This window comes from Perca fluviatilis, chromosome 2 (assembly GCF_010015445.1).
Source record: "Perca fluviatilis chromosome 2, GENO_Pfluv_1.0, whole genome shotgun sequence".
Lineage (NCBI taxonomy): Eukaryota > Metazoa > Chordata > Actinopteri > Perciformes > Percidae > Perca > Perca fluviatilis.
In genome coordinates, this window is record NC_053113.1 from 14,889,053 (window position 1) to 14,916,413 (window position 27,361).

General features: G+C 42.0%; 1 protein-coding gene across 3 annotated transcripts in view; it reads left to right on the top strand.

Annotated features, from left to right (window-relative positions):
• The window catches only part of bcas3 (BCAS3 microtubule associated cell migration factor), a 338,917-nt gene that overhangs the window by 109,033 nt on the left and 202,523 nt on the right, over positions 1-27,361 (top strand). For all 3 annotated transcript variants that reach the window (XM_039783695.1, XM_039783713.1, XM_039783703.1), the window contains exons 20-22: positions 7,968-8,068; positions 12,818-13,014; positions 13,415-13,512. In XM_039783695.1, coding sequence (XP_039639629.1) covers positions 7,968-8,068; positions 12,818-13,014; positions 13,415-13,512 — 396 coding nt within the window. The remainder of the gene's footprint in view (positions 1-7,967; positions 8,069-12,817; positions 13,015-13,414; positions 13,513-27,361) is intronic.

Genomic DNA, 27,361 nt, shown 5'->3' on the forward strand with positions numbered 1-27,361 from the left:
TGCTACAAAAGGGAGTTTAAATACCGATAGCATTGATGTCCTTGGTGTGTTTGCCTGTACTGTATGTACTATTGTGTTTATTACATGTATGCATCAAAATATAGGAAAAATATAGGTCTCTGTATGTTTTGGTCGCACAGGCTAACACAGCCATGTATGTTTGTTCTGTATGTACTGTATGCATCATTAGTCAAGGGGGTGACCCCTATTCCCTGCTGGTTTTCCATGTTGACTGTGTTGAAAGCCAGTCCTCAGCCTCTTATTGGTGCCACATGCTGAGAAGAGACCTCTCCAGTCAGCAGCCATGACATTTCCTTTCTCAAAGACTTCAGTGAAAGATACGTCCACCCTCTTTACTATTTCATATCTTCTGAGGCCTGTCAGAAGTAATCCCAGATTTTCTGTTCAGTGCTGCACCTTGAATCCATCCATTGTCGGCCACACTGGCTTCAGGACATGCTAGCACTATGCTATAAGATGCCGCACTTAGACCAATTAGCTGACACCCTAAACTCTCTAATTCAATAACAAGTACAGAGCAGTGAGCACTTTAGGTTGCCCTCTGAAAGGCCAATTCGCGAAAGCACAGAATGCACAAGCCACATGGATGGCCACACACGGAATCAATCCACCCCCTGGAATATGCTGGAGTTTTCAGCTCACGCCATAATTATAAACACACAAATTCTGTAATTAGCTCTTGCGGCTGCTCCAGGGCAAGCGGTAGCTGTGTTTACCCTAATCTCTCTACTCGTCTCCATTGACTTCTGCAATGCTCCAGGTCTAACTGGTAGGATATTTTCTCAAATTAGTGCTAATGGTCTCTCCTAGTGTCAGAGCGATGAGGACACGTCGGAGTGACGTGCATGCGCATCAGCTTATTCCACCATTCTCTCTGCCAGCATGGGCAGCATAACTGGCTGCATAATGAGAGAGATTCATTGCATTAACATTTACATCCAATTAACAATAGCCAGATAAAACCGCCTTGTCTCTTTATTCCCCAAACCAACCAACTGTGAACCAATGCAAGGTCACGACGCTATAAACATAATTGTTCAGCCCTCTACCCACTTTGTGTGCTCATTCCATTTTCCCCCCCGGGTCAGCGTCCTAGACACCACCAACACCGACTGAGTTGCTCTTGGAGTGTAACCTTCCATTTATGCGCTTTGCACCCGGGCACAAACTCAACATCCTTTCTCAGCATGCGTCCCCTTGCTAGCCCTCTCCTCTGCCGTTTCCTCCAGGGCTTGGCAGCACAACGCAGAAGTGATCCAGGAGAAAGACTCGATTTATCCTTAGGATGAATTACAGCACAGCCATACGCCCCTTGTCCACTTGCCTCTTGCTGAGCATAAAGATCATGCTGCTGCAGAAGAAACTGAAGAGACACACAATTCTTACTTGCAGAACAAATTGTGCTATCTAGGTCTCATTTACATTGCTGATACAACCATCACAAGAGAAAACAAATAGCGCAAAAGAGAGGAAATGAGACAAGAAGGTTTTGACTATTTGACAAGAATCCAAAGTACTGAAAGAGTCAAAGAATGAGGGTGAGACTTCTATATACATATCCCCTTCAGCTAATTGGCTAACAAACAGATTGTGTCTCTGAAAAGGTGAGACAAGGCGAAGAGGTGGCAGCGCTTGATTGACAGTCCATGGTCTCTGGTCTCGTGGCTCTATATTGGATGACCCAGGCTGATTAAAAATGCAGTATGCAGGGAAAGGAATAGGAAGGGGAGAGGAAGGGCCTGGGTCAGGCTAGACCGGAGCCTCCAGGACGGGATGATAAAAGGCAGCAGTGGCGCCACTTCATGGTCACTATCTCCACCTGTCCATCTGTAGCAGCTACTGGCAGCACTCAGCCTCGCAGAGGACAGCAACATACAGCACTGCCTTCAAGAGATAAGAAGAAAGAGACACACATTATACAGTATACTCACAAATAGAGGAGATGCTGTAGTACGATCTGGCTAAATAAAAGCAGTCTTGAGCCAAGTTTTTAGTGTTTGGGGAATCCTCTATCTATAGCTGAGGTGGAAACACAGGATTTTTGTCTGTGTCTCCAAAAGTACCAATTTGTCTGTTAGGCAAGTGGGTGAATAGGCCCTTTTTCTTTTGGCCAGAGGTGTTGGATCTGGGTAATAACAGAATGACTACTCTAATCCCTATCATAACAGTGTCTATACTTTGATGAATGTGAGGTTTTGACACCCTCATTAGCTACATTCAGACTTCTTATTCAGAGTGAGTTTTTTTCCACATATGATTTTTTTGTGGGGGTGATATTTACAAAGCTGTCCACAGTATGTTTTCCAACACCTCTTCCCCTCGCCGCAAAGTTACTCTGAAGCAAACAAAACGGTGAATAATTTACCACCTGGATATCTGGCTGGCTCCTTTGAGCCTGACGATGATGGCAACAACAGAGGCTATGCTTTTTGGTTGCAGCTCTCCCCTCCCTACCTGTCATATAATGTGCTAATTGTGGAGACTGACTGACTGGCTGGCTTGGCTGCTCTCTTGGGAATTTGAGGCCCATGACAGGCCAGCCACAGTTGCCCCGTCAATAGATCTAATTGCTCCGAGAGAGGGGCCAGAATGAAGGCCTTGGAGCATCAGGCGTTTGGTAAAGAGAAACCACTGCGCCATGACTGGGTCAGTAATCAAAGAGAAGCAGAGAAAGGATGGGGTAAGTGTAGCGCTGGCTGAATGAAGGAACTGTCAGTCAAATATGCCTTGAATGATATATAATGACTAAGCTATCCCAGTCTGTCAGTTTGCCAGCACCTATCTGCCAGAGTACTACTCAAAAGACGAAAGCGAGAAGAGAGGAAAGTAAGAGGAGAGAGACAGGTGGAGCAGTCGAGAGGGAGCGTAGCAAGTGAAATTTCTGGTAGCAAAGTGCAGCAGGTCCAAGTGGAGACAGAAAAAAAAAATAAGGCTAACAAAATGAATCTTGAAAAAAATACAAATGAAAGAGATAAAGGTGAACAGAGCAGCCAGCTCAGACGGGACAGCTATCCTCTGTCCACCATGCAGCCAGATCTATCAGATTGTTAGTCCCTTATCTAGCCCTGGAGATCGGCCTGTCCGGCCCCTGGCCCAAGGCCCCAGGAGGTCGGGCTACATCAATACCTAGGCAGCCTTTGTTCTTGTTCTGACTCCCTGCTTCACTGCTTTGGCTAACAGGTCACTGGCTACCGGCCTTCAGCACAGCAAAACACCCTCTGCACAGTCAATAAAGACTGTGACACCAACAAATCTGTTCCTCTGCGATGTAGGAAAATGCTGAAAAATGTCAATATATATCATAATGTAAAAATGTTTCTAGAAAATCTAGAAACATTCTTTATTTATGGATAAAATAAGCAGATGAGACTCTGTTGAGACTGCTAATCCAGTAGATCAAATACCTGAGAAATACAGATTCTTTATCACATTGATGCAAAATTAAATAGAACTTTAAGAGTACTTGGAGAGCGCAGACCTCTGCCAAGGCCATGCCTTAGAGCCCATGCTACAACCTTCAACCAAGTTTAATTAAATTCCAGCCAGTAGCTTTTCCGTAAGACCTCCTTCTTCAGCTTGACGGCCTCCCTAACCACCGGTGTCCACCAGCGAGTTCTTAGGTCGCCGCTACGACAGGCACCGACAACCTTCCGACCACAACTCCTAACAGCTGCCTCCACAATGAACATGGCTCAGATTCCATCTCTCCAACTTACCTAGGATGCTCAAAAAATTCTTCCGGAGGTGGGAGTTGAAGACCTCGCGAACTGAGGCTCAGCCAGACGTACCTAGTTAACCCTCACTACACATTTGGGTTAACAAGGTTGGTTCGGTAGCCTCTCCCGCAAACTGATCCAACCATAGACTGTAAAAATAGTGGACATAGCATCCGTGACGTCACCCATTGGTTTGTGGACTGTTGTTTTGAAGCCACGAGTTTGACGATACGGACGTCACCGTTTTCTTTTTTTGCATCTGGATGTGACGACTTTTGACGAGTGGGTGGTGCTGGGTAGGATTATAGCCAGTGTTTTTTTATGGTTCCAATGGCACTGCGCTTAGCTAAATGCTAAAGGGGAAAAGTTGCTGATTTTCAACCCTTCTGAAGCAAGTAATTTAGCAGAGTTTTACCGGCAGTTCAACGTGGACCTCAGGGTACTGCCGCCATTCATCTGCATGCTTGGCAGTACAGAAAGTCGCCAAACTTTCCCTTAAGTTACCACCTATTGGATTGCTCGCTAGCTTGGTTGGCATAACGCTGATCAAGACATTTTTAGATGACAAAATCTTCCAATTAAGTTTGATCAAAGTTTAAGAAGAAAACATGGACAACACCCCAAAACAAGGTCTCAGGTCTATTTTGTACACAGTGCCATGGATACACGTTGCTAAGCCTCGGTCATAATTGACAGGTTAGCATGTAGCCACGCCCTAAAGCATGCCCTCCTTTATCGTCAGTTTTTAAATAAAATAGAACCATCATTTACTAAATGAACATCATGCTGTATTGAAGTAGACTTGAAACTAGCGATTGAAACAATAATCTCCTTATGTAAATGATTATTAAGGTAAACATTTTCACATAGATTTCTATAGAATTCTATAGTGGAGTCGCCCCGTGCTGGAAATTAGATAGAATGCAGGTTTAAGGCACCTCCGCATTGGCTTCAATTTTCAGGCCCGGAAGCATCGTCCATTATTTTTATTTTTACAGTCAGTGGATCCAACTCACCACCAAGTGGTGATCAGTTGACAGCTCTGCTCTTTTCCTCAACCAAGACATATGGCCGTAGTTCTGATGATACAACTACATAATTGATCAAGGATCTTTGGACTAGGGTGGTACTCCGAGCTGCTTTTCGGTGCATAAAAACGAACAACTGTCAGAGACTTCCTCCCAGCGACTCGCAGTGGTGGGCCCACAAGGCGACGGCTCCGTAGATTTTTCAGGCCTGGCCACCAGTCTGACTACATAAGGAGGCCCCAGTTTCCCTTTTCCGGGAGAGGTGCTGCAACTCCTTTGCCGATTCAAATAGGGTCAGTGAATCGCTCTTAGTCTGGCCCCTCCCCTGGGACCATTTTGCCTTGGAGATCCTACCAGGAGCTAATGCCCCCAACAGCATAGCTCCCAGGGTCACAGGGGCACACAAACTCCTCCACCACGGAAGGTGGCAATTCTTGGAGGGGTAGTGTATAATTTACCAAGCAATCCTCACAATGATAACTTTCCAAAATTGTAAAAATCCTGTGACATAATATTATAAATTGCTCTGCTGTGTTTTGGCATCGGATAAACCTTAAAATGAATGGATCTGTTACTCAAACAGTTTGGCCTGCAAAGGCTGAGTCACCTTTCTCGTCTTTGCCATGCTAATGTTGAGTCCCTTTTTGAAATTGTCCAACAATGCATAATTAGAGCCACAAAGGCATTATTATTTGTCAAAACATTCAGTGCATTTTTTCAAAATCTCAAAATGTATGTGCTACATTTTCCACATTTGTCTAAAGTGGATTATTACTATTGAAATGATGCATATCCTTTCCCATTTCTCTTTGATAATTTGTAAGCAATGACATCATGCTATGCTTATTCTCGGATGATTCTTCAAATCCATCAATAAAGAAACACGGTCATTTCTACTGTGCCTATAGCCATAGGCTACATTCAGACTCCTTTCTTGAGTGCAGTTTGCACTTAAAAAATGTTCTGTCTGTGAAATTGCATTGACATTCTGTCTCTTAAGAGCCAGTAATGAGCATGTAAAAGCAGAAGGCCAAGTGGCTGGCTAGCCGGACGCTAAGATGGGTAGATATAAATGTAACTGCCGGGGTCAGTCTGGCTCCTGACACACACACACACACACACACACACACACACACACACACACACACACACACACACACACACACACACACACACACACACACACACACACACACACACACACAGAGTCAAATATACAAACACACATACACACAAGGAGGGTTGTGTCTTTGCTTGACCCGTGGGGATGACCACTAGCTCCCCACACCGGAGCCTGGCTGTGACTCTGGTCATTGAAAGCCCTCCCCACTGGAAACCTGATCCAGCCAGTCCACCAACTGCTCCAGAACATCAATAATTAATTAGGGAACAGTTATTGGCCCCAAGGGTCAGAAAAAATGAGAGAGAAGGGGGGGAGAAATAAGGGAGTTGTGATTTTGTTTAATAAGTAACACAACACAGGCTTTGTTCTTCTCTCTTCCATTTTAAAATGACATGAGAACATGTTTCTCTCTCTCTCTCTCTCTCTCTCTCTCTCTCTCTCTCTCTCTCTCTCTCTCTCTCTCTCTCTCTCTCTCTCTCTCTCTAACTAGCCCTAGCTCACTTTCCCTCTGAATCTTGTATCTGTGGGCCGTTAAGGGGTCATTTCACCCAAATTACAAAAAAACACGTTTCAGTTACTAGTGATATAAATGTTCGTAAAACTCAACACAATAATGCCTAGCCTTCCAAAGTAATGGTTCCTGTGCCATTTTTCAGTGCTGTGAGACAAACTGATTTCCATTTACCCCTTTTATTGGGGTGGAGGCAGAAATATCCGAGATAGACAAACGTTAAGTAATGTTTTGTAATTTGGATGCACTAACCCTTTAAAAAGACCAACACATGCATTACAACAAATTCAATACAACAATTTATTTCTTTGGTTTGGCTCTATATAGGAGATTGCTTTGGCCACATCGTTATAACTCTGTTCACAGATGTATTTAGCATCGTCTTTTAGTTGTATGTAGTGCTAAAACAGTAGTCATTTCACAGAAAATCAGTCCTCAACAATTTTGAAATCAAGTAATCATTTAAGTATTTTATTGAGAAGAAATCATTGTGGGGTTCCAGCTCCTCCAATGTCAGTATTTGTTGCTTTGCTCTGTTTTATATCATTGTAAATTGAATATTTTAGGGGTTTCACAAACACGTTTAATTTTCTGTAGGTGGTGCTTGTTTATTAGTTATTTGGTTTGTTCAGCCTCAGTGGCTTCTCACGCTACATACCCAGTCCTTCCAAACTTAATTGAACACAATTTCACACACAGCGAGCAATACTTCAGAAGCAGGTGTAAGAACTGTGCAGACTTCATACTTAAGGGAAATATGTGTGTCGTGGTAAGGTGGGGGTGGCGGTTGGTGTGACATTTGTTACAGAAGTGTCAAACACCAAACTACCTCTAAACAACTAAGTGTATTATTACTATGTACCTGGCAAGTGTGTAAGTGTATAAGAGTGTGTGTGTGTGTGTGTGTGTGTGTGTGTGTGTGTGTGTGTGTGGATAAAGACAGGAGCACCTTCTGTGCTACAGATGTGGACTTGACAAGTTTATTAGCCAGTCCTGTGATAAACAAACCCCATCCCTGAGGTGGAAGACAGAGAAAGGACTGATTCTACACATTAGGCCTCATTCTCCACCCCTGCTTAGTCAAGCCTGCAAGAGCCCCATCTGTCTCTCTGTCTCTCTTTTACTCTCTCTCTTTTTATACCATGAACAAACACACACACACACACACACACACACACGCATGCTGTTTCCCTCTCTCACACTTTACTGTACACTTCTTCCACACGCTTTCTCTTTTACTCATCATTTTTTTGAACTTACAAAATAGGACTCCCATATCTGTCTGGTATCACAAATTAGATATGGTCCAGTCAGTCATCAAATTTCATCATTTTCCTTCACAGGCTGATTTATGTAAATAGTTAATTGTAATATGTTACACTTTTTAAGAAAACTATTATGTGTGAAACATTGAATACTTTCAATATAGAGACATTTTCTGCTTGAAAACTAAATTTATCATGATATTGGACATTGGCACAAAATATTGTCAGCTTTAAAATATCAAATGTCATCATTGGGTATAATGTCATATAATCGTGTGTGTTTCTGTATGTGTGTTCTCTCAGCGATGCCCCCAGGAAGCCCGGGCCCAATCACCCGTCATGAGTCGTCAGACAGCCTGGCGTCGGACCACAGTGGTCACGAGGACGAGGAGTGGCTCTCTCAGGTCAGACCTTTACCTTAAGTTAGTTTGTCAGAAGCAGAAGGGTGATTGACATATTCTGATAATCAGTGAGATCACAGCAAGAGTTTGGATGCTGTGGTCTCAGAACTTACTTTGTTGCTTTGGCGAAAGATGATTCTTTTCCTGAAGAAATTGCTGAGAGTTATAATCTCGCTGCAGAGCCCTGTAGGCTCCTCATTGCTGTGAATGAATGATGAACAACCAGAGTGCTTCTAAAATTGTGGCTGTTAACTTACGGCAACAGTTCCAATAGGCTTGTTGATCCGATATGTATATCCATTTTTTATGCTTTCATGCCGTCAATAGCCGCAACCAAAGCCACTATGTTTACGGGTTGTCCATACGTTGTCCTTCCAACCTATTCTTGTTAATGCGAAACTCAGGAAAGCCTGGGGGGAATCTCTGCAATACTAACACGAATGTCCACTTGGACTGAAGATTGAATACATATATTATGTAAGTCTGGGCAACTGGCATGAATGTCAACTGCAACAACTGCACTGGTTGGCGGAAGCATACAACCTTGTGGTGGTAATTCTTGTTTAAAAATAAAATGAAGGCATTCTCTTTTCTGGATTATATGGTTAGTAAGAATTTGGGAGGACACCAGTGGATTTTTCAATTGGCATCCCACCGTGTTCCCATCCCATGGGGTAATCTTTGCTATTCAATTTAAGATTAAAGATGCAATTATCAATAAACAAAGATCAAACAAATGTGTGTAAAATTAAAGGGGTACTTTGCAGTGATGAACCCACAGATACTTCATAATAATAAAGTTATAATTATAATTTCTTCAGTTTCTCAGCTCTACGGAGCTTTTAAGCCTCTTCAGCCTGTTTTTCATTGTTGTGGTGCTCTGGCTCACAACTCCTGTCGCATCAGGGTTGTTTCCAGCTGCAGCAGGAAGCTGTTTTTAGCGAGAAAGCTCTGATAAACCCTCCTCATTAGCCAGGTATTTCCATCAGGAGCTGGTGGAGACCAAAACAGAACTAAAAGGAGAGGGAATATCAGACTTAAATTTGTCCAAATTAATGCTTATGTAACTCTGTGTCTGCTGGATGGGTAAATGGGCAACTGTTTGCTAACCCACTAGCCATAACAACTTTATAAGGTGAAAATACACCGATTATGTGTTTTTGGCTTGTTCCACTGCCGCCTTGTGGCCAAACCTCATTAACTGCAGGTTTAAAGCATTATCTGGATTTTTTTTACCTCAATTCCAACTTCGAGAGCTTGGGAGTAAAACATTGTATTGTGGTTAGGACATGCCATCCTCCCATCTCAAAGTATGCCTTTTGATATAAAATTGAGAATTAGCACTCCAAATACCCAATCTGTCATTGCAAGGATTCAGTCTTAAATGTATACTACTCTTACATGATCTTGTCTATTTATTTTTATATTTGCACAAACATTATTTAAATCTTAATTATTTGGATTCATATATATACATATATTCATGTACTTTCTTGCTCAGTTAAATAGGATAACTCATTTCATGACTTCTTCCTAATCACAAATGCCATCCTACATTGTGCTGAAATATCCAGTACACACACCCTGGTCTTTTCAGCTTGGTTAACCCTCAATGCACTCATCTCTAGTGTCGGCAGGTAACCCACTACATTTTCACCATCAATAATTCCACTGCATGCATAATTGATTGGTTAAAATGCACCCCACTTAGCTTGCAGAGGCCCTGGTCCATATCTGCCATGATAGTTTGCCAGAAGCAAAACTATCCATTGCACTAACCTAGATTTTTGGTGACTTCCTGTCAGAGCAATGGTAGTGATGTATTCCTCAGTGGTTGGAGATGTAAAAGTACAGCTCTTCATACCTTAGCGTGTACCTAAGATGATTTGGAAGCACCTCTTGTGGAACATTTCAGACTATTAATGAATTTAGGATAAAAGGACCCATACAAAATTAAACACAGGTTTGTAGATCAGGCATATGGGGTAGCTTTCCATTCCCCCTTAAAGGATTAGGACATACCAAGCACAATAGCTTTGTGGACTGAAAAATGCTAAATACATATAGGCTATGTTGAATTAGAGTCTAAGTAATGCATTGCGGTTTTCACTATATCATATTAGTGGACTTCATTAGATTATCAGCAGGCATTTTGGCGTTGAGTTGGGATTTAGGATTGATCGGCCATTCACTAATGAAATGTGAGGTTTGTGACCCTCCATGTCAGTGCTTTAGCTCGCTGTAACATCATGCCATTTGCTGCCTATCACTGGTAGTTGCTCTTCAGCTGACTGTCAGTGGACAACATAACCTCCTGTCCTTACACCTCCAGTCCACTTTAGGTCTCTACAACTTATCTGTCAATTTTGATTTGATGGAAAGTTTGTGATGTAGCTCATAGCAGTTAATGGATGGTAAAATGGTTCAATATTTTAGTCTGTCCTAATACATTAATAAATGCATTCTAAGACGCTATGCAGGACCACATCATGTCATTGTTTGTCTTTATTGATTATTAAATGTGTAAAATATTAGATACTAAATACTTTTTTTCACCAGGCGAATTCATTGGCTCGTGCTGCTGCACATCAGTGTTTAAATCACAAAAAGACAAGACATAAAAAATAGTATAACAAATATTGGAGACAGTGAAGGAGAACAGACAATAGTCAGTTGGACATTGGGCATGGAACATGGAACATGGGAAGGGCCATCCCCTCTTCCCATTTCAACACACAGAGCCGATTGAGGGTTGACACTGAACTGTAACATCTGGACCTTCCTTCCAGCTGCAAATAGAGCACACTGGCAGCTGTTCAGCTATGCGGCTGGGCGTTACATTGATGGTGTTAACTGGCAAAGCACACAACACACACACACACACACACACACACACACGCACGCAAAGTGACAATCCTCGTCTTTTTTTCCTTCTGTGGCCTAATTTGCACAGCTGTGACAGACCACCTATATCTAAGCATGTATATGCATATATATATGTGTGTTCAAATGCAGACACACAGAAGAATTAGGAGAGTGTAAGCCCTCACTTTTGTCTGAGATGTTGGCACCTGGCAGCCAGAGTGGAGCGAGACAGAGCTGGGCTGAGGTGAGAGACCAACACATATGAAGTAAAGATAATGAAATGTGAAGAGTGAGACACCAAGAGGCGTGTTAAGTGCTGCAGGGAGTTGAAAAGTCAGAGTTAGCGTGGGAGAGCAGTGAAAAGTAGGAGCCTAAGGCAGGAGATGGTTAGTCAGTAAATTCAAGGCACAGAGGAGATGGAGAATGGAGGAGGCAGTAATAGTCCGATGTTTACGAGTCACCCACTCCGTATCCCTCTCCTATCTTACTTTCAGCCAGCATTAGTGCCACTCAGCTCAGGTGCCCATGGACTGCCTGCCATTGCCAGCGCCATCTTATTTTCCCAGTAGGCCTCACCTCATCCTCTCTGCCATGCTGTTGCTAGTGTCACACTTCTATTAACCCTCTTGGAAAGCTTCCCATCATGCTGCCAGCCCTCCCAAGACACACAAGACCTTGATGAGTTCTGACAGCATCCTCAGACTTTCAGTGGTGCAGGAGTAAAGCCAGCTTTTAGTTGGATGTCATGTAACTAAGTTCATATGAGTACTGTATGGGGTGAGTATTGGCACACAGATTGATACAAAACCACCATGTCAACTGACTATGACTCCTCTGGAAAACTGCCAGGACTCTGTCCTTGACTAACTGCCGGTGGATTAGCAGAGGAGAGATGTGTTTAAAGAGCAATGTAGATGTTTTTTTTTGGATGGCAATGTTGGTCTGTCTGTCGTTTCATTGGTCGGTCCTCCACTTTGGTCCAGACTGGAATATCTCGACAACTGATGGATTGCCATGACATTTTGTTCAGACATTCATGGCTCCCAGTTGATAAATACTTATGACTTTGTTGATGGCCTTACTTTTCCTCTAGCGCCACCATTATGTTTCCTTATGTTGTTTTGAGTGAAATGTCTCGACAACAATGGGATGGATTGCCATTTGAAATTTGATACACACATTTATGTTGCCCTCAGGGTGAATCGTAATAACTTAAGTGATCCCATAACTTTTAATCCAGCACCATCTTTAGGTCAAAATTTTCATTTGTGCAATACTTGAATATGACTAAATACTTGCAAAACTAATGCCATTACCATCAGCCTCAGCAGCACACTGTGTTTAGTGTCAATTAACATATGTTAGCATGCAAACATGCTAAACTAAAATGATGAAAATTGTAAAAACTACCTTCTTTTTTAGAAGTATGAAAACGGTGGTGGACATGGAAGTTACACCACAGGAACACAAAATCTTTTCAGAAAGATAAAAGAAATATTCACTGAGATATTGCCTTGAGTTACAGAAGCTAGCCCAGAAGAGACATTGTGGTTCTTTATAGGATTGCCATTGTGACTTTGGTTTATGACCAAATACCTACATAGGTAATGACATTCTTATCAGCCACAGCTGTACATAGTGTTTAGTGCTATTTAGCAAATGTTAAAATGCTAAACTGAGATGGTTAACAAGGTAAATTTGAGCTGCTACAGTAACATTGTAAGTAATGTTACAGTAACGTTGTAAGTAATGTTAGCATGCTGGCGTTTGCACTTAGCTTTGAGAAACCGAAAACACTGTGAGACATGAGCATTGCAAGATTTCGGCCAGTTATGTTTGGAAGACTATAAAATCTCTCCTAAATAAATTTTGCCTTTGTATTCTCAGGTGGAGATTGTGACCCATACAGGGCCCCACCGGCGCCTGTGGATGGGCCCCCAGTTTCAGTTTAAGACCATTCACCCTTCAGGCCAGACCACAGTCATCTCCTCCTCGTCCTCAGTCCTTCAGTCCCAGTGCCCCACTGATATCCAACAGCCCCTGTTGGACTTCGACACAGATGACCTGGACCTACACAGCCTGAGGTACTTTGAAACTATCAAAAATAATCCACCCAGTAGTAAAAACCTTGACTTAGAGCTGCATTAGGCTAGATTTTAATTTACAAATACATACTATGTTATCAGCAAAACCCTCTTTGCAAGAGGGTTTGTAAAAAGATGCATACACATTTCTTTTAAAGAAGTTACAGTAGGGGGTGGTCACTCTAAATAATATATACATACAGATATCTATAAGCATATTATTCTTATAATTATATATTTCCCCATAATAATCCCTCCAGTGTAGGCAACACTAAAACAACAAACAACAACTCCAATCTTCCCCTACGGGTTCTGGAATTAGACCCAGTCAAAGAGGCATCTGAGGCCCTTAGATGTCACGTTATGTGTGTAGTAATGTTCATATACTGTATGTACGCAGGATCCAGCCGGTACGTTCAGAGCCAGTAAGCATGCCCGGCTCATCGCGGTTGGTGGCCGATCGTAGAGGACAGTCCAACATCATGGACGCAGGATCAGGTAGGAAACTTTATTGGTTCACTCTACTGTATTTGAATACCTGCTCGTCTTCTGCTCTGGTTTTTCAATTTCATCATTCTTCTACCTGTTTCATTCAGATGTAGTTCATTCTACTCCATCTCAACTCCATCTGTTGTGGTGCTGTTTATGTGGACCATGTTTAAGTCATGAGATATCATGTACAGTATATATTTAATATTAATATAATAATAATTGTAGCAGTGGGCGTCAAGCAGAACCAAAGGAACAACACACGGAATCAAAGATATGACATTTGTCTTACCTCAAAAGAGAATGTTAGAGCAGTTCCAAAGCCAAAGGTCAACATCATTTTAACAACATGCTGCAAAGACTTTGTTAAACTGCAAAAGTTCCGTTAAATATCATACAAAATTACATGGTGAGACTGCTCAGCTGAAATCACAGTGCAGCCGAAAAAGTATGAGTTAACTCTGAATTAGTTTAAAAAAAAAAAAAAAAAAACTTTGCTTCTCAGCTATCATTACCTTAGTATTACCTTAGTTGTTCTTCTTCTACTTCTTGTGTTGAATAATGCTGATAGCTTATTACTCAATATGATTTCTACTGAGGACCTAGTACGGATTAATACTATCACTATCCACGCGCAAAATATTCTGTCACTTCACTTATTTTAATGGGTTAGCACTTAACAATAAAGTAACACTTAAAATAAACAAGTGGGAAATCTTAAAATAACTGGTATGCTCATTTACCCAAGGTTTTAAAAATGTTCACTGACATCCAATCTTTACAAAACATCCTCAAACGTGGCTAATGTTTTGTTTTTGTATTGAACATGCACAAAATATATATAATATATATACAGTTGTATAGGAAAACTAAAATCTAGAATTATAATTTAGATATTCATATACTGTGAATATTACGGTCTACTCAAACTACTACTAAAAGTAATCTGGTGACAGCCTGCTGTAGTGAAATGAGAATGAGTTTAATGGTAAAGACATTTCCTTTGCTGTTGTCTAACACCAGCACAATCACATTCAAGTGGATTATAGGTCGTCTTTTACACTAGCCGTTCAGTAGCTTTTGCTACGTCCCACCATGCAGAGTTGTGAATGTCGTGCTGCATCCCTGTTGTTTTCCTTCCTATTGTTATGTGCACTGTGCCCTTATCCTGTAACTAAAAAGACTGTGATTGTTTAAATAGGCCTGCAAAGTCTAACAGCCATTGAACAGGATTGATTTAGTTTCAAGTGATTTTGATGTCTCTCTACATGTCTTCTCTAATCTGGTTACGATGCCTAATCCAATCACACAGAAATGAGAGGATTTCCCCTTTAAAATATGTCTTTTTGTCTCAAAGTGTAATGCTGTTACATGGGTTGTGTGTCTGTGTGTTTGTGCGTGTGCGTGTGTGGATTATGCCTGGTATTTACTGCCACAGTGTGGGTGAGGGAACCATCACTTATTGCGTGACATTATATCCGGTTGCCTTTTGTATGATAAAAGAGATAAAGGAGTGATCGTGGCGTATGTGACATTATCTGCTGTGTCTTGTGACAGAGACTTCACTCATTTGATCTGCCCTCACACTGACAGATAGCCACTCCTGGCTTTTTCATTCGGGTGTCAAGAAATATTTACAGCTTTTGTGTCAGAAAAAAGTGTGTCACAAATATCTGAGAGTATCTTTTTCTTCTCCACCTGTCTCTGCTTTTTAAACACATAACGAGAGGTGCTTTGCGCCACACACAACTATAATAAAAACAGATAAACGTAGTTTTGGTGTGACCAATATTTTTCTTGTCAACTGAACAGGCACTAGTTTGGACCGTCATTCATCCACTTCTGATATTAAATCTATTTTACAACTTAATTGAATACATATTTATTGCAGAATTGATTTAATCCATTTGATCCAAATTTAGTTTATACTGGATAATACAGTAGGTATTCATTCTTATTTTTCCAAGTGGGTTTTGATTGAGAGTTTTGTTGTCCATATTCTAATTTCTGTTTCAGAAGCTGTTCTGTGAGTCTAGAGTGTGCCACTTGAATAAAGTTAGTTATAGACCTTTTTAGTATTTAATTGTAATTAGTAAATAAATATAAAGCTATTAAAAATGGATTATATAAATGTGCATATATGATTCATTAATAATCCCAAGACAAAGGTAGACGAGTGGGAAAAACTCTTATATGTTTGCTTTCACCTTCAACCAGCCGTTAAACTACACCTGTGTCTAATCCTCTGACCTTTGCTTTCTTGCGCCTCCATCTCTATCCGTATCATTCCGTCTGCCCAAAATCGTATATCTGCGGTTCTTCTGTCTCCAGCCAGTGTCCTCAGTGTTTTACAGTTCCTTCACGAACTGGTTCAGAGCAGAGAGAGGCAGAAGGACAGAGCCAGGCGGAGGGATGGAGGTGATGCGTATCAGTGTGCGCGTGTGTGCGTGTGTGCGTAAGGAGTGTTCATTGTTGTGTCCTGCCACTGCCCTGGCGCCGCCTCTTATCACACACACACATCACTTTTGTCTCACCCTCCGAGGACTGTGTGTAGCAGAACTTGCCAATATGAGTTTGAAGGCCTATCGCGTCATTTCTTTGGATTGAAGGTGCAGACAATTATTACACCTCAGATTTTGACCGGAGTAAAACAATATATAAGTAAAGTGATTTCATCCATTTCTCGTTACAGGAAAAGATGATAACGGAAACTAAGTTGTTAAATTGAGGTTGCCACATTTCTGAGAACGTTGTAGCCTTTCAGGTTTAACTGATAGTAGATTTTGAAGGTTGATAACAGCAACATTTTTGGATTCGAAGTCATCAGAGACGATGCAGATACAATTTTATGTCAGTAAATTCCATTTTTAGTAATTCCTTAATTTCACATTGGGAGAGAAATCAGTATTTTCACGTATCAGTGGAATCATTTAATCCAATTCAATTTTATTTATAGTATCAAATCATAACAAGATGATATGATGATATGAACATGTTATGTCATCAGTTTTGTCTTATGTAATAGCAGTTGAAAGCTGTTCATTGAGTTAAACATCAATCTGTGTATTAAATATTGAATCTCTTATAAACATAGGATATCATACATATCAGAATATACAGTATATCGATAATGAAAAAAATAAATATATTAAATATTAACACCTCATAGCATCAAAAAAATATTAAATATTAAAATATTGATTTCCTCCATAGAGCCCAACCTTAGTTTCACACTTAAAACAGTGTAATTAATACTCATCTGCAATATTAAAGGTCATCAGGTTATCAGTCTGATTGTACATTTTTAGTCTTCCCTTACAGAAAATGCACATGCGAAGTGCACATATTCACACTGCTAATTAAGCAGTGTGTGTACACTGACATTTATATGCCCTGTACGTAATGTGTTCATGTTGTGACATATGAGCCTGTGGCCGACTCATGTCTTCCAGCCATTTCTATTAGAGTAAAAGTGTTTCCTTCAGAGCCCTCAGGCCCAGCGAGGCCATAAAGCTGCAGTTTTCCCTACAGTGACTCACTTACAGTCAGTCAGTCTCCCCAGTGTCTGCTCCCATCTTATCTCAGCCCATACACTCTGCTTATCTCTGCCTTCCCTGAGGTGATGGGACGCCATCTGCATTGGGACACACACAGACACAGACACACACACACACACACACACACACACACACACACACACACACGTATGTTGTACAGTGCTTCCAGTCATGGCTTCTTGACTCAGCATATCTTTCTCTGTGGAGGGGGACAGGGGAGTTCAACACCAACATTACTGTCTCACTTTCCACCAGTCGCAATATACAGGATCAATGTGTAACTGTTATCAATACCCCCTATCTTCACCCCAAGCCTTGCTTTTGGTGTGTGTGTGTGTGTGTGTGTGTGTGTGTGTGTGTGTCTGTGTCTGTGTCTGTCTGTGTGTAGAGGCGGCTTCAATCCTAGCTAGACTACACAGTGGCAGGAGGTCATATCAAGAAAGAAAGAAAAGGAGACAGACCTGAAAGAAAGATAACACTGCAAGACTGAAAGAAAGAGTATTTAATCCTGCGTGCGCGTGTGCGTGCGTGCGTGTGTGCGTGCACACTGATAAATCTCCCAGTCCTCCTCCACACTGTAGTTGTGTTTTGACTTTGCTGAGAAAGCCACCCTGCTCCAAAACAGGAAATAACAACAAAACCCCGTCTGTGGCATCAGCCATTTTGTTGTTTTTGTTGTTGTCATCTTCAGTGTATGTGTGTACTTACAGTACGTCCCTGTCTTTGTCACCACATCTCATTGTTTGTCTCCATCTGCGTGTGTATGATTTATCTGTGGTGGTGAATCAGTGATAGTGTGCTAGCTGGCGGCAGAGCAGAGCAGGCAGGATGAGATGGAACCGGTTTATCACAACAAGCCAAAGACACTTTAGAGAGCTACTGGACTTTGGCACTGGGCCCTGTTCCAGAAAGTGGGATGAGTGAAAACTCTGAGTTTGTTAACCCTGAGATGAGGAAATTCTCAGTTGTAAAAGAGAGGTAACTTAAACTCTGGGTTAGTTACCGTGGGTAGGAAAGAAAGACTGCCTCTGTGTAGTCTAGCTAGGATCAGTTCCTGTGATAACCGACTCTATGAACCTTACCTGCTCGCTGGCAGGTTTTCTTCAACATACCCAGACTTTCTCTCCTCCCTCTTCCAGAGCCAGGCACGCTGTTTTATATTCTCATTGAGTCATTCTGTATCAAAGCGCGTATGGAAGCACGTTATTTAGCAGAGGTTTACTGCACAGTATGTCAAAATTAGAATCCTGGTTGGATGTTAGTTTGTTACTCTGGACTATCTGATGTTAACGCTTTTATGCGCTGTCAGTCATGTCTCTGAACATCCTTTGTTTGCGCACACGCATTTTAGGCCACTATTTGAGAGGACAGCTGAAGACATGAAAGGGGAGGGAGAGAGGGAATGACATGCAGCAAAGGGCCGCAGGCAGGAATCGATCCCCGGCCGCTTGCAGTAAGGGCTGAGCCTTTGTACATGGGGTGCACGCTCAACCAGGTGAGCTACCGGGGCACCCCCCACATTCAAATATTACACAGCATCTAGTCACCCTCAGGACAGAATAAAACTTCTTTCCCTTTTTTTTTTTATCACTGTGACTCACACAGACAGCTGTCAGTTTTTTAGATCACTTCCATTATAATGTTTATTGCAGGGGCGCCCTGGTAGCTCACCTGGTAGAGCGTGCGCCCCATGGACCAAGGTTCGGTCCTTGCCTCAGTGGCCCAAGTTTCGATTCCGACCTGCGGCCCTTTGCTGCATGTCTTCCCCCTTTCTCTCTCCCCCGTTTCCTATCAATTAAAGGCCAAAATGCCCTCCCCCAAAAATTGGTTGACATGTATGACCAATACAGGACTCTAAATTAATTTAATTCTCATTGAAAACAGTGAATGACTGATGTTTTAGGAATCATTTGTAATGTAAACTAAAACCTTGAATTAAAAACGCAGTATAAGCCTATACTCAGTTTAACCATGAATTTTTGTATCGGTCTCTGGCCTGCATATGTTCAGATATGTATGTGTATGCCTAGTTTTATACAGTCTTTGGTGTATACTCCATGTTTGCCTTGTGAATTAGGTCTAGTGTCTCTCCATCCATTAGCAGGATCCCGCAAAACACTGATCAGTGTGGGATCAGCAGCTATCAGCCATTAGCCACATCCACCCCACATTATCACAGCTCACTTACCTTCACTCGTGTGTATGTATGTATGTATGTATGTGTGTGTGTGTGTGTGTGTGTGTGTGTGTGTGTGTGTGTGTGTGTGTGTGTGTGTGTGTGTGTGTGTGTGTGTGTGTGTGTGTGTGTGTGTGTGTGTGTTTTGTTTTACAGGGATTGGTAGTTTTACATAAAAATAAAAATCGTACTGTTAGTACAGCTTCAGTTCTCCTCGTCATAGATTCACTGCTCGGCTGGGAGCATGAACAGTGTTCTTGAAAAATAAATTGTTTTGATAATGTTGGTGGAGGTTCTGTTGGATTGAGGTCTGGTAACTGTGAGGCCTGTAGCATATGATTGACCAATCATTTTCATCAAACCGTTAAGTGAGCCCTCGTGCCCTGTGTGGAAGCATCTGCGTTAATCATTTTTCTACACCCTTTTATTCAGCCTATTCCTTTAATACTTCACCTGCCTGTAGTTTGCAGGACTAGTAGTTTCCTCATCGGGTATGAGGTTTTGTGATGCTATGAGGTGTCTGCTAAGAACAAATGTTGTCTTGACAAATTTGAATGAAACCAATGGGCTGCCTTGAAGATAAAGAAAACCTTTTCAAAAATGTAAAACACTTCAGCATGCACTGGTCAAATATCAGTGTAATTGTAGAAGTTAGTAGTCAATGAACTAAATCATGCACCAACACTGGAATGTTTCAACCATTCTTTTATGTGAATGCCTGTATGCGTGCACCTGTACGCATCACCAACACAGTGCCTCCTTGTCCCAGTGACCTACCACCTCTTTACCACCATCAGCACCACCCTGAGGCGAGAAGGGGCTTTCCCCTGCATTATTGTTCTCACAGAGGCTGGAGGAGAATGAAAGAGAGGGATATGAATGACTGAATAAAAAGACGAGGATACACACACACACACACACACACACACACACACACACACACACACCACACACACACACACACACACACACACTTTGCGTGCCATCTTTCCCTCCCTCTTCTCTCCTCCCCTTCATACTTGAGCAGCCACTTAAAAGACTAGGCACCTGTGCTGTGGTATTCTGTCTCTCTCTTTTTCTAATACACACATACCCCAGTAACCTATACCCCACAATTACCTCCCAGCCTCATAAAGGGCCCTTGTATTTTTGTGCTATAGTGGCCACACTGACAACAGTGATCGGGCAGGCCAGAAAGATGCCTGGCCATCCGATCTCTTTCTTAAAGACAAATACCCTCATTTCCCGTGACCCCCTCTCCCCACTCTTCCATTACTCCTCTCCTGATTTTATTTTCATCAATAGGCACCTTTGTCACTTAGCTGCCACTCTGCACCCTCCCAACCCACCCATCCTGTCCATCGCCTCAGGGTGTGTTTGGTGACCCGTTGGTTGGTGACAAGACATAGCAGCAGATCTCTTCAGCCATCACTGCTCCTTTTTGGGTTTGTCATCACCAGCAATCAGCCAAAGATAGATATCAGGAGGAGAAAGAGTGAGAATGATGATCTGATGGAAAATCTGAACGAAACGGAAGCAAAGCAAGGACGAGTAACGCGAGTGACACATTTAAATATGGTTTACCTGCTGGTCCTGGAATTCCTGGAATAGCTCCTGGCGGTTTAATGTATATTCCAGACGCAGATCAGTTTCTCTTTGGATATCAGAGAAGAACAGGGACTCAATGCCCGCTGATATGATCCTTCAAGTCTTGCTTTAAATGCAAAATTTCCAACAGTCCTATAAAAAAAACATGTGCAGATAAAAACATATAGCCAGCTTTTAGAGGCCAGTTACAGAATGAACACTTTCATTGTTTTCCAGTACTTATTATTGTTACAATCTTAGCGTGACAGTTGTAGTGACTTTTTTAATAGTTATCGAAACAAAATTCTAAATTCAATGCAGGATGTGGATAGCAGAAAGACACCTCAGCTTTCATATTTGTTCTGTGTTTACACAGACTTTTCATATCATCATCATTCGGTGTCACAATGTTAATGAGGGTTTTGAGGTCACGTGAGTGTTATCTACGGTTGCAGCTATTTTTTCCTTATCGATCGATCTGTTGATGAGTCACTAATAGAACAATTGAAAAATGGTCAGCACATGATCCAAGAACCTGTCTTTAACCCTGATGAGCTTTAAGGTATGTATATTGCTGTGTGTATAGTGCTTGTTCCAGCTCTTCATTGAAGCTATTTCATGTTGACACTGAGCAGAAAAATACAGTATAAACCCAAGACTCCATGTTTTTATTGGCTGCACCATTCATTCAAATAGAAACATCTGTAATAGTATGCCCTGTGCATCATTTAGCCTGGTGAATTTGGTACCATTGGAAACGTTTGGACATGCATTTGAAATGGCAGGGACCACTGGGTTTAAGCATTAAATTGCTTGTTTTGTCCGACCAACCAATAATAATGATATAGAAACTGGAACCAAAGGATGTTTGACATCTTTGCTCAACTGGAGCAGCACTACTGGTAACCAAGTCAAAAAAAAAAAAGACAGAGGGTATTTGCTTGTCAAACTCATCTTAAATGGTTCTTCCTCTTATTTTCTTTCCACCTCTTCTTTCCATTTTCTGTCTACACTCCTTGTATCTCCTCTCTGACATGTCTGAGATTTATCTTTCCCTCACTTTTAAGACCTCAGGAATTGTGTTAGCTTGCATGTGTGTGTGCGTGCATGCATATGGTGTGAGGCTTCGGGGACTACAGAGCGGGAATGGTTTAGCCACATGTAGCGATTTATGGCAAGTGAGTGCGTGACTGAGAGAGATCAGGGAGTGACATGGATTGATATGGGTGAGTGCTGATCAGGTTTTTGTACTGCTGTTATCTCCCCCTCCTTCTGTGTGTGTGTGTGTGAGTCTGTGTGTCTGTGTGTCTGTGTGCTTTTTTTGTGTTGGTGCACTTATAATCTGTGAGAGATGGAATGCCCTCCAGCATCAGTGTTATACAGCAAGTGAATGTGCGCCTGTGCTTCCATGTGACTGTGTGTGTGTGTGTGTGTGTGTGTGTGTGTGTGTGTGTGTGTGTGTGTGTGTGTGTGTGTGTGTGTGTGTGTGTGTGTGTGTGTGTGTGTGTGTGTGTGTGTGTGTGTGTGTGTGTGTGTGTGTGTTGCCAGAGGGCAGTAAAGACTGAGCAGCTGCTCTTTATAGTGACTGAACGGACACCAATGTGTCGGGCATCTGCCATGCGTTCACCCTACCGCCTACCCACTGGAGAGTGTGTGTGTGTGTGTGTGTGTGTGTGTGAGAAAGTGAGAGAAGCTGTGTGTGTGTGTGTGTGTGTGTAATCATGTCATTCTGTTTCCGAGTGATTTCATTAGTGTGTAGCAATTGTAATATTGTAGAAGAATATAGATTTATGTTGAGAGGAAAACGCAATAGTTGTTTTAGTGGCACCAACTACAACCCCCCTGATCCTTCACACTGGGACACACTGCTGTTCTGATACGTGTGTGTGTGTGTGTGTGTGTGTGTGTGTGTGTCCACCAGCAGAGTATCATGTTGATGTTTCATGTTCATGTCCAGTGTGAAAACACACACACTTGCACGTTTCAGAACAGCAGTGTGTCCCAGTGTGAAGGATCAGGGGGGTTGTTGTTGGTGCCACCCTTTCATTCCCATGACCTCAATCTGTGGCGGGTGCCGTGCCAGGCTGGCCATCCTTCCGTCTGCTGGGCCTGCCACAACTTCCCAGATGTGAAGGCGAAGTAGTGGAAACAGCAGTAACCTGACCTCGCACACACTCTGATACACACAGGCACTAATCAGCCTCATCTTTTTGCACTCATCTGAGCAAGAGTTAGAGTTTGAACTCACCCAGACAGCCATATCGAAAACATAAACAAAAACACACACCAGAATTTATAAAGGCCAAACGAATTCAGCTTTTCCTTTTGTTTTATATCGTAAATTAAATATCTTTACTTATTTTGGACTGTTGGTCTGACAAAACAAGACCAAATGTTTTATATTTTCAATGATGCACTGATCATTTCACATTAAAGAGCACTACCAGAGCTGAGATAAGAGAAAATAGGGCATCTAAATCGTGCTTCTGTCTGTCTGTTCCTTCAAAATGACATTGTTATCCAACTTACTGCCAAAGTAAATGTTTTTAAGCCCCTAAGGTACACATCCTTCGTCCAAACACACACACACACACACACACACACACACACACACACACACACACACACACACCATTTAACATTACTCAGGACTGTGTGGGTGTGTACCATTGATTATTTGTTACAATAACACCTTAATAATTTGGTTTAGGTATGGAATTTTGTCACCTGTGATTTTCGGCATAGCTCTGCTCATCATCAGCTTTATTGAGCCATAACTGAAAACAGTTGTGCATGACCTATAAGTTAGTGAGGCAATGCAGTAAATTAGGAAAAACCTCCAACCACACCTGCATCTTTGTGCCTTTCAAAAAGCATAATGTTCAGTAAATGGGCAGTTATATCACCCTGTTTTTACTCTTTTGCTCCATCTCGGCCTCCACCTAAATTCACCAAGGACAAATACAACACATTGTCATCACGAGTGACACATCTTTTCCTCGTTTCATCCTCCTGGCTTTTCTACTTTCCATCTCTTCCTCTTTCCTTCTTTCCAACTCTCTCCCTCTACACATTCCTCTCCCTCTCTCATTGACACTAACCCTCTCTGACAGTGTCTCCATGCTGTCGCGCACTAATCCACCTCTGAGAGGTGTTAAAGCACTTCCACACACACACACGTGCACACACACATACATACACACACATACATACACACACACACACACACACACACACACACACACACACACACACACACACACACACACACACACACACGTTGCTCTAGATCCCGTAAGGTATCGATCTGCCGTCCCGCTCCCTCTAATGGGATTCTTTACACCTAAGCATCAGAAATGCCTAATGTATCACACACACACACACACACACACACACACACACACACACACACACACACACACACACACACACACAATAACTGGCTGGCAAATGTGGTACAAAATGAATAGAGGATTGAAGAGGAGAATGCACTCAACAGCATACTGCATGCATCTGACTACCTCAGCATCTGACTAATGTCACAGATGTTCGGACTATCTCTAGCTCACACCCATAAACACACACACTCCAGTTCTCTGAGTGTTACTGTGAAATGGTTAATCTCTCCATTCTTCTATTTAAAGGAAGACGAGCTCTGTTTCTCTGAACCTGAGATTCTTCAATGTCATGGGGAAAAAAAAAGCAAAAGAGGTTGTCCTGAGACCATAAACACAACAATCTTGTGCTTTAGTGGTAATGGTGTTGCAAAGTTTAACTTTTTTTTTTTTACAAAACATGTCTGGAGGGGATCTTTAAATACCTGTATCAATGTTGGCCTCAAAACCCGGTATCGGTCACATCAAACTGTATCAGTATGTTATGGAGTTATTACTTCAAGTCAATTCTATAACTGCAATATGACTGCTACTGTTACTGACTCTGCAGTCAGGTCAAATGCAATATACAGCCGTTAGTGGACTTTTGTTTTAGTAATTATGTGTCATTTTTAATCATGGACACATGATGGATATGTTTCAGTTTGATGAATTATATAGCTTGTAAGCTATTGTTTGTGATGCAGCAAAAGCCATGGTTTCAGGGGACTTTAGTGGTCCACATACCACTGTATGGGTGAAGGAAAACACGTTTAATGTAAATATATTAATGCCTGTTCCAAATATCTAATATCAGTTGCATCAGCTAGAAAACAATATGCACTGTTAGCTTTCAAAAACTTTTTTCTTTCTTTATCTTCATTGCCTCTTTCCTTCCTTTTGTTTTTCTTGGTGTCACCTCGGGGCTGACCAGGTGGTGCCCTACTGCAGGCTCATTTCCTCAGCAGGTGTGTGTGTGTGTGTGTGTGTGTGTGTGTGTGTGTGTGTGTGTGTGTGTGTGTGTGTGTGTGTGTGTGTGTGTGTGTGTGTGTGTGTGTGTGTGTGTGTGTGTGTGTGTGTGTGTGTGTGTGTGTGTGTGTGTGTGTGTGCGTCTCTTACTCATAGTCTGTGTTTGTGCATGCATGCGTGTAGTGAAATGTGTGTATGAGGCACATTTACGTAGATAGTATCTACTCACCTGCTCCTGCAGAGCCACAGAAGCGGCCATTGTGTGTTGATGCTAGCCAGCTCAAGACCAACCCCCTCTAGGCGACAGCAGGTGTGTGTGTGTGTGTGTGTGTGTGTGTGTGTGTGTGTGTGTGTGTGTGTGTGTGTGTGTGTGTGTGTGTGTGTGGATAATATCAAGGAGGATATTGTTTGTGCCGGGGAGGGGAGGGAGGGGGGGACAGAGGGTCAGGGAAGGAGGTTACAGCCTTTCTCTCCTCACCTGGAAATTATGTCCTGCTGCCATTTTAGTGGAGTGTGTTTTCAATCACTGCGGGAACGTGAGAAATGTCCGCTTGGGAATTCCTCCCCGACTTCCTGTCTGTCTCTCAGTGTGTGTGTGTGTGTGTGTGTGTGTGTGTGTGTGTGTGTGTGTGTGTGTGTGTGTGTGTGTGTGTGTGTGTGTGTGTGTGTGTGTGTGTGTGTGTGGGAGAAAGAGAGACAGATGCCTGTTTTGATTGTGGATGTGTATCAAAAGTGGCAATGACAAGTTTACTTTGCTCCCATCGCTATAGGCATACTGTAGTTATTTGCAGCACAGTGGCCCAATGGTTAGCACTGTGGCCTCACAGCAAGAAGGTACCGGTTTTTAACCCTGGTCGTCCCGGGCCTTTCTGTGTGGAGTTTGCACGTTCTCCCCGTGCCTGCGTGGGTTTTCTCCGGGTGCTCCACTTTCCCCCACCACTAAAAAAAAACAAACATGTTCCCCTCCCTCTGGCTGCCGTGCATCTATCTGCAGACAACCTGAACATGTTCTGGACAGATAAATACCTTTTTATAATGTGGTGTGCTACTTAGAAAGACAGCGAATTGGTAGAGGGAAAGGAAGTCTTATTTAGAGTTATATTCTACAGTTAAAGCAAGTTTTACGCGTGTCATTAATGTATAAAAAGGGCACGCAGCCAAATTAATGTAAGAGTCAATTTACTTGTAATGGGGATTGCTACTCAGCCCGTGAAAACAGGTATATGTATATATATATATATATATGTATGTATGTATGTATGTATGTATGTATGTATGTATGTATGTATGTCTGTCTGTCTGTCTGTCTCTTTTGGCTCTTGCTCAAGTTACATCATATAGATCTTGATTCGGGTTTGAAGGCTACACATAAGCCTGCCGTAACTTCTGCATGGTCTTTTAAGGACATGGGCATCTCTCTCTCTCTTTCAAGTCAATGAAATGTAATATTAGTATAAGTATAAGTACCATGTCAAAGTGAATGTGTTTTTGTTCATTTAAAATATATAAATTGCAACAAAAATGATGTAATTGTGTAATTATCATTTTAGATTGTCTTGCAATCTTAGATTAATCGGAGTCCTCGTTAACATATAGCATTTCAAATGTTTTAAACGAAACGTTTTGTGAAGGCCAGTGGGTTAATTTGCTAGTAATTTAACTTCATTTTGTTAAAAAAAAAAAATTATTAAAAATATTCATTTCAGTTGGTTATTTTGGTTCTATTTTCATCCTATTTCTTAAATGCATCTTGATTCATTTACATCGTTCTGTCCAAATATATATTCCAGATTTGTTGTGTGACTAGTTTTTAAACAGAGACACAGACAGAAAACCAAAGCAAAGACAGAAAAGAGGCCAGGGCGCCGCATCAGCAAAACAACCATCATCTTTTGAAAGAAGTTATAAAGGGAGAGAGATTGAGAGGCTGAGACAGGAAGCGCACACCTTTGTCTCTCCCACACAAACACACACATTTAGACTCAGGCGTGGACTCCCTGATGTGTAGCGGTAGTGGCAGCACTAGCGCACGTTAGCATGTTGTGGCTGCAGAGCCTTGCATCTTTTGCTGAAGATCATAGCAGAGGCAAAGTGACAGCTTTCTTAGACAGAGCTGCTTCCCTTTGTCCTTTTCTTGCTGTATATCTCGTTTGTCGTGCATGTTTAGACAGTGGTAGTGTGTGTCTGAAGGTTTT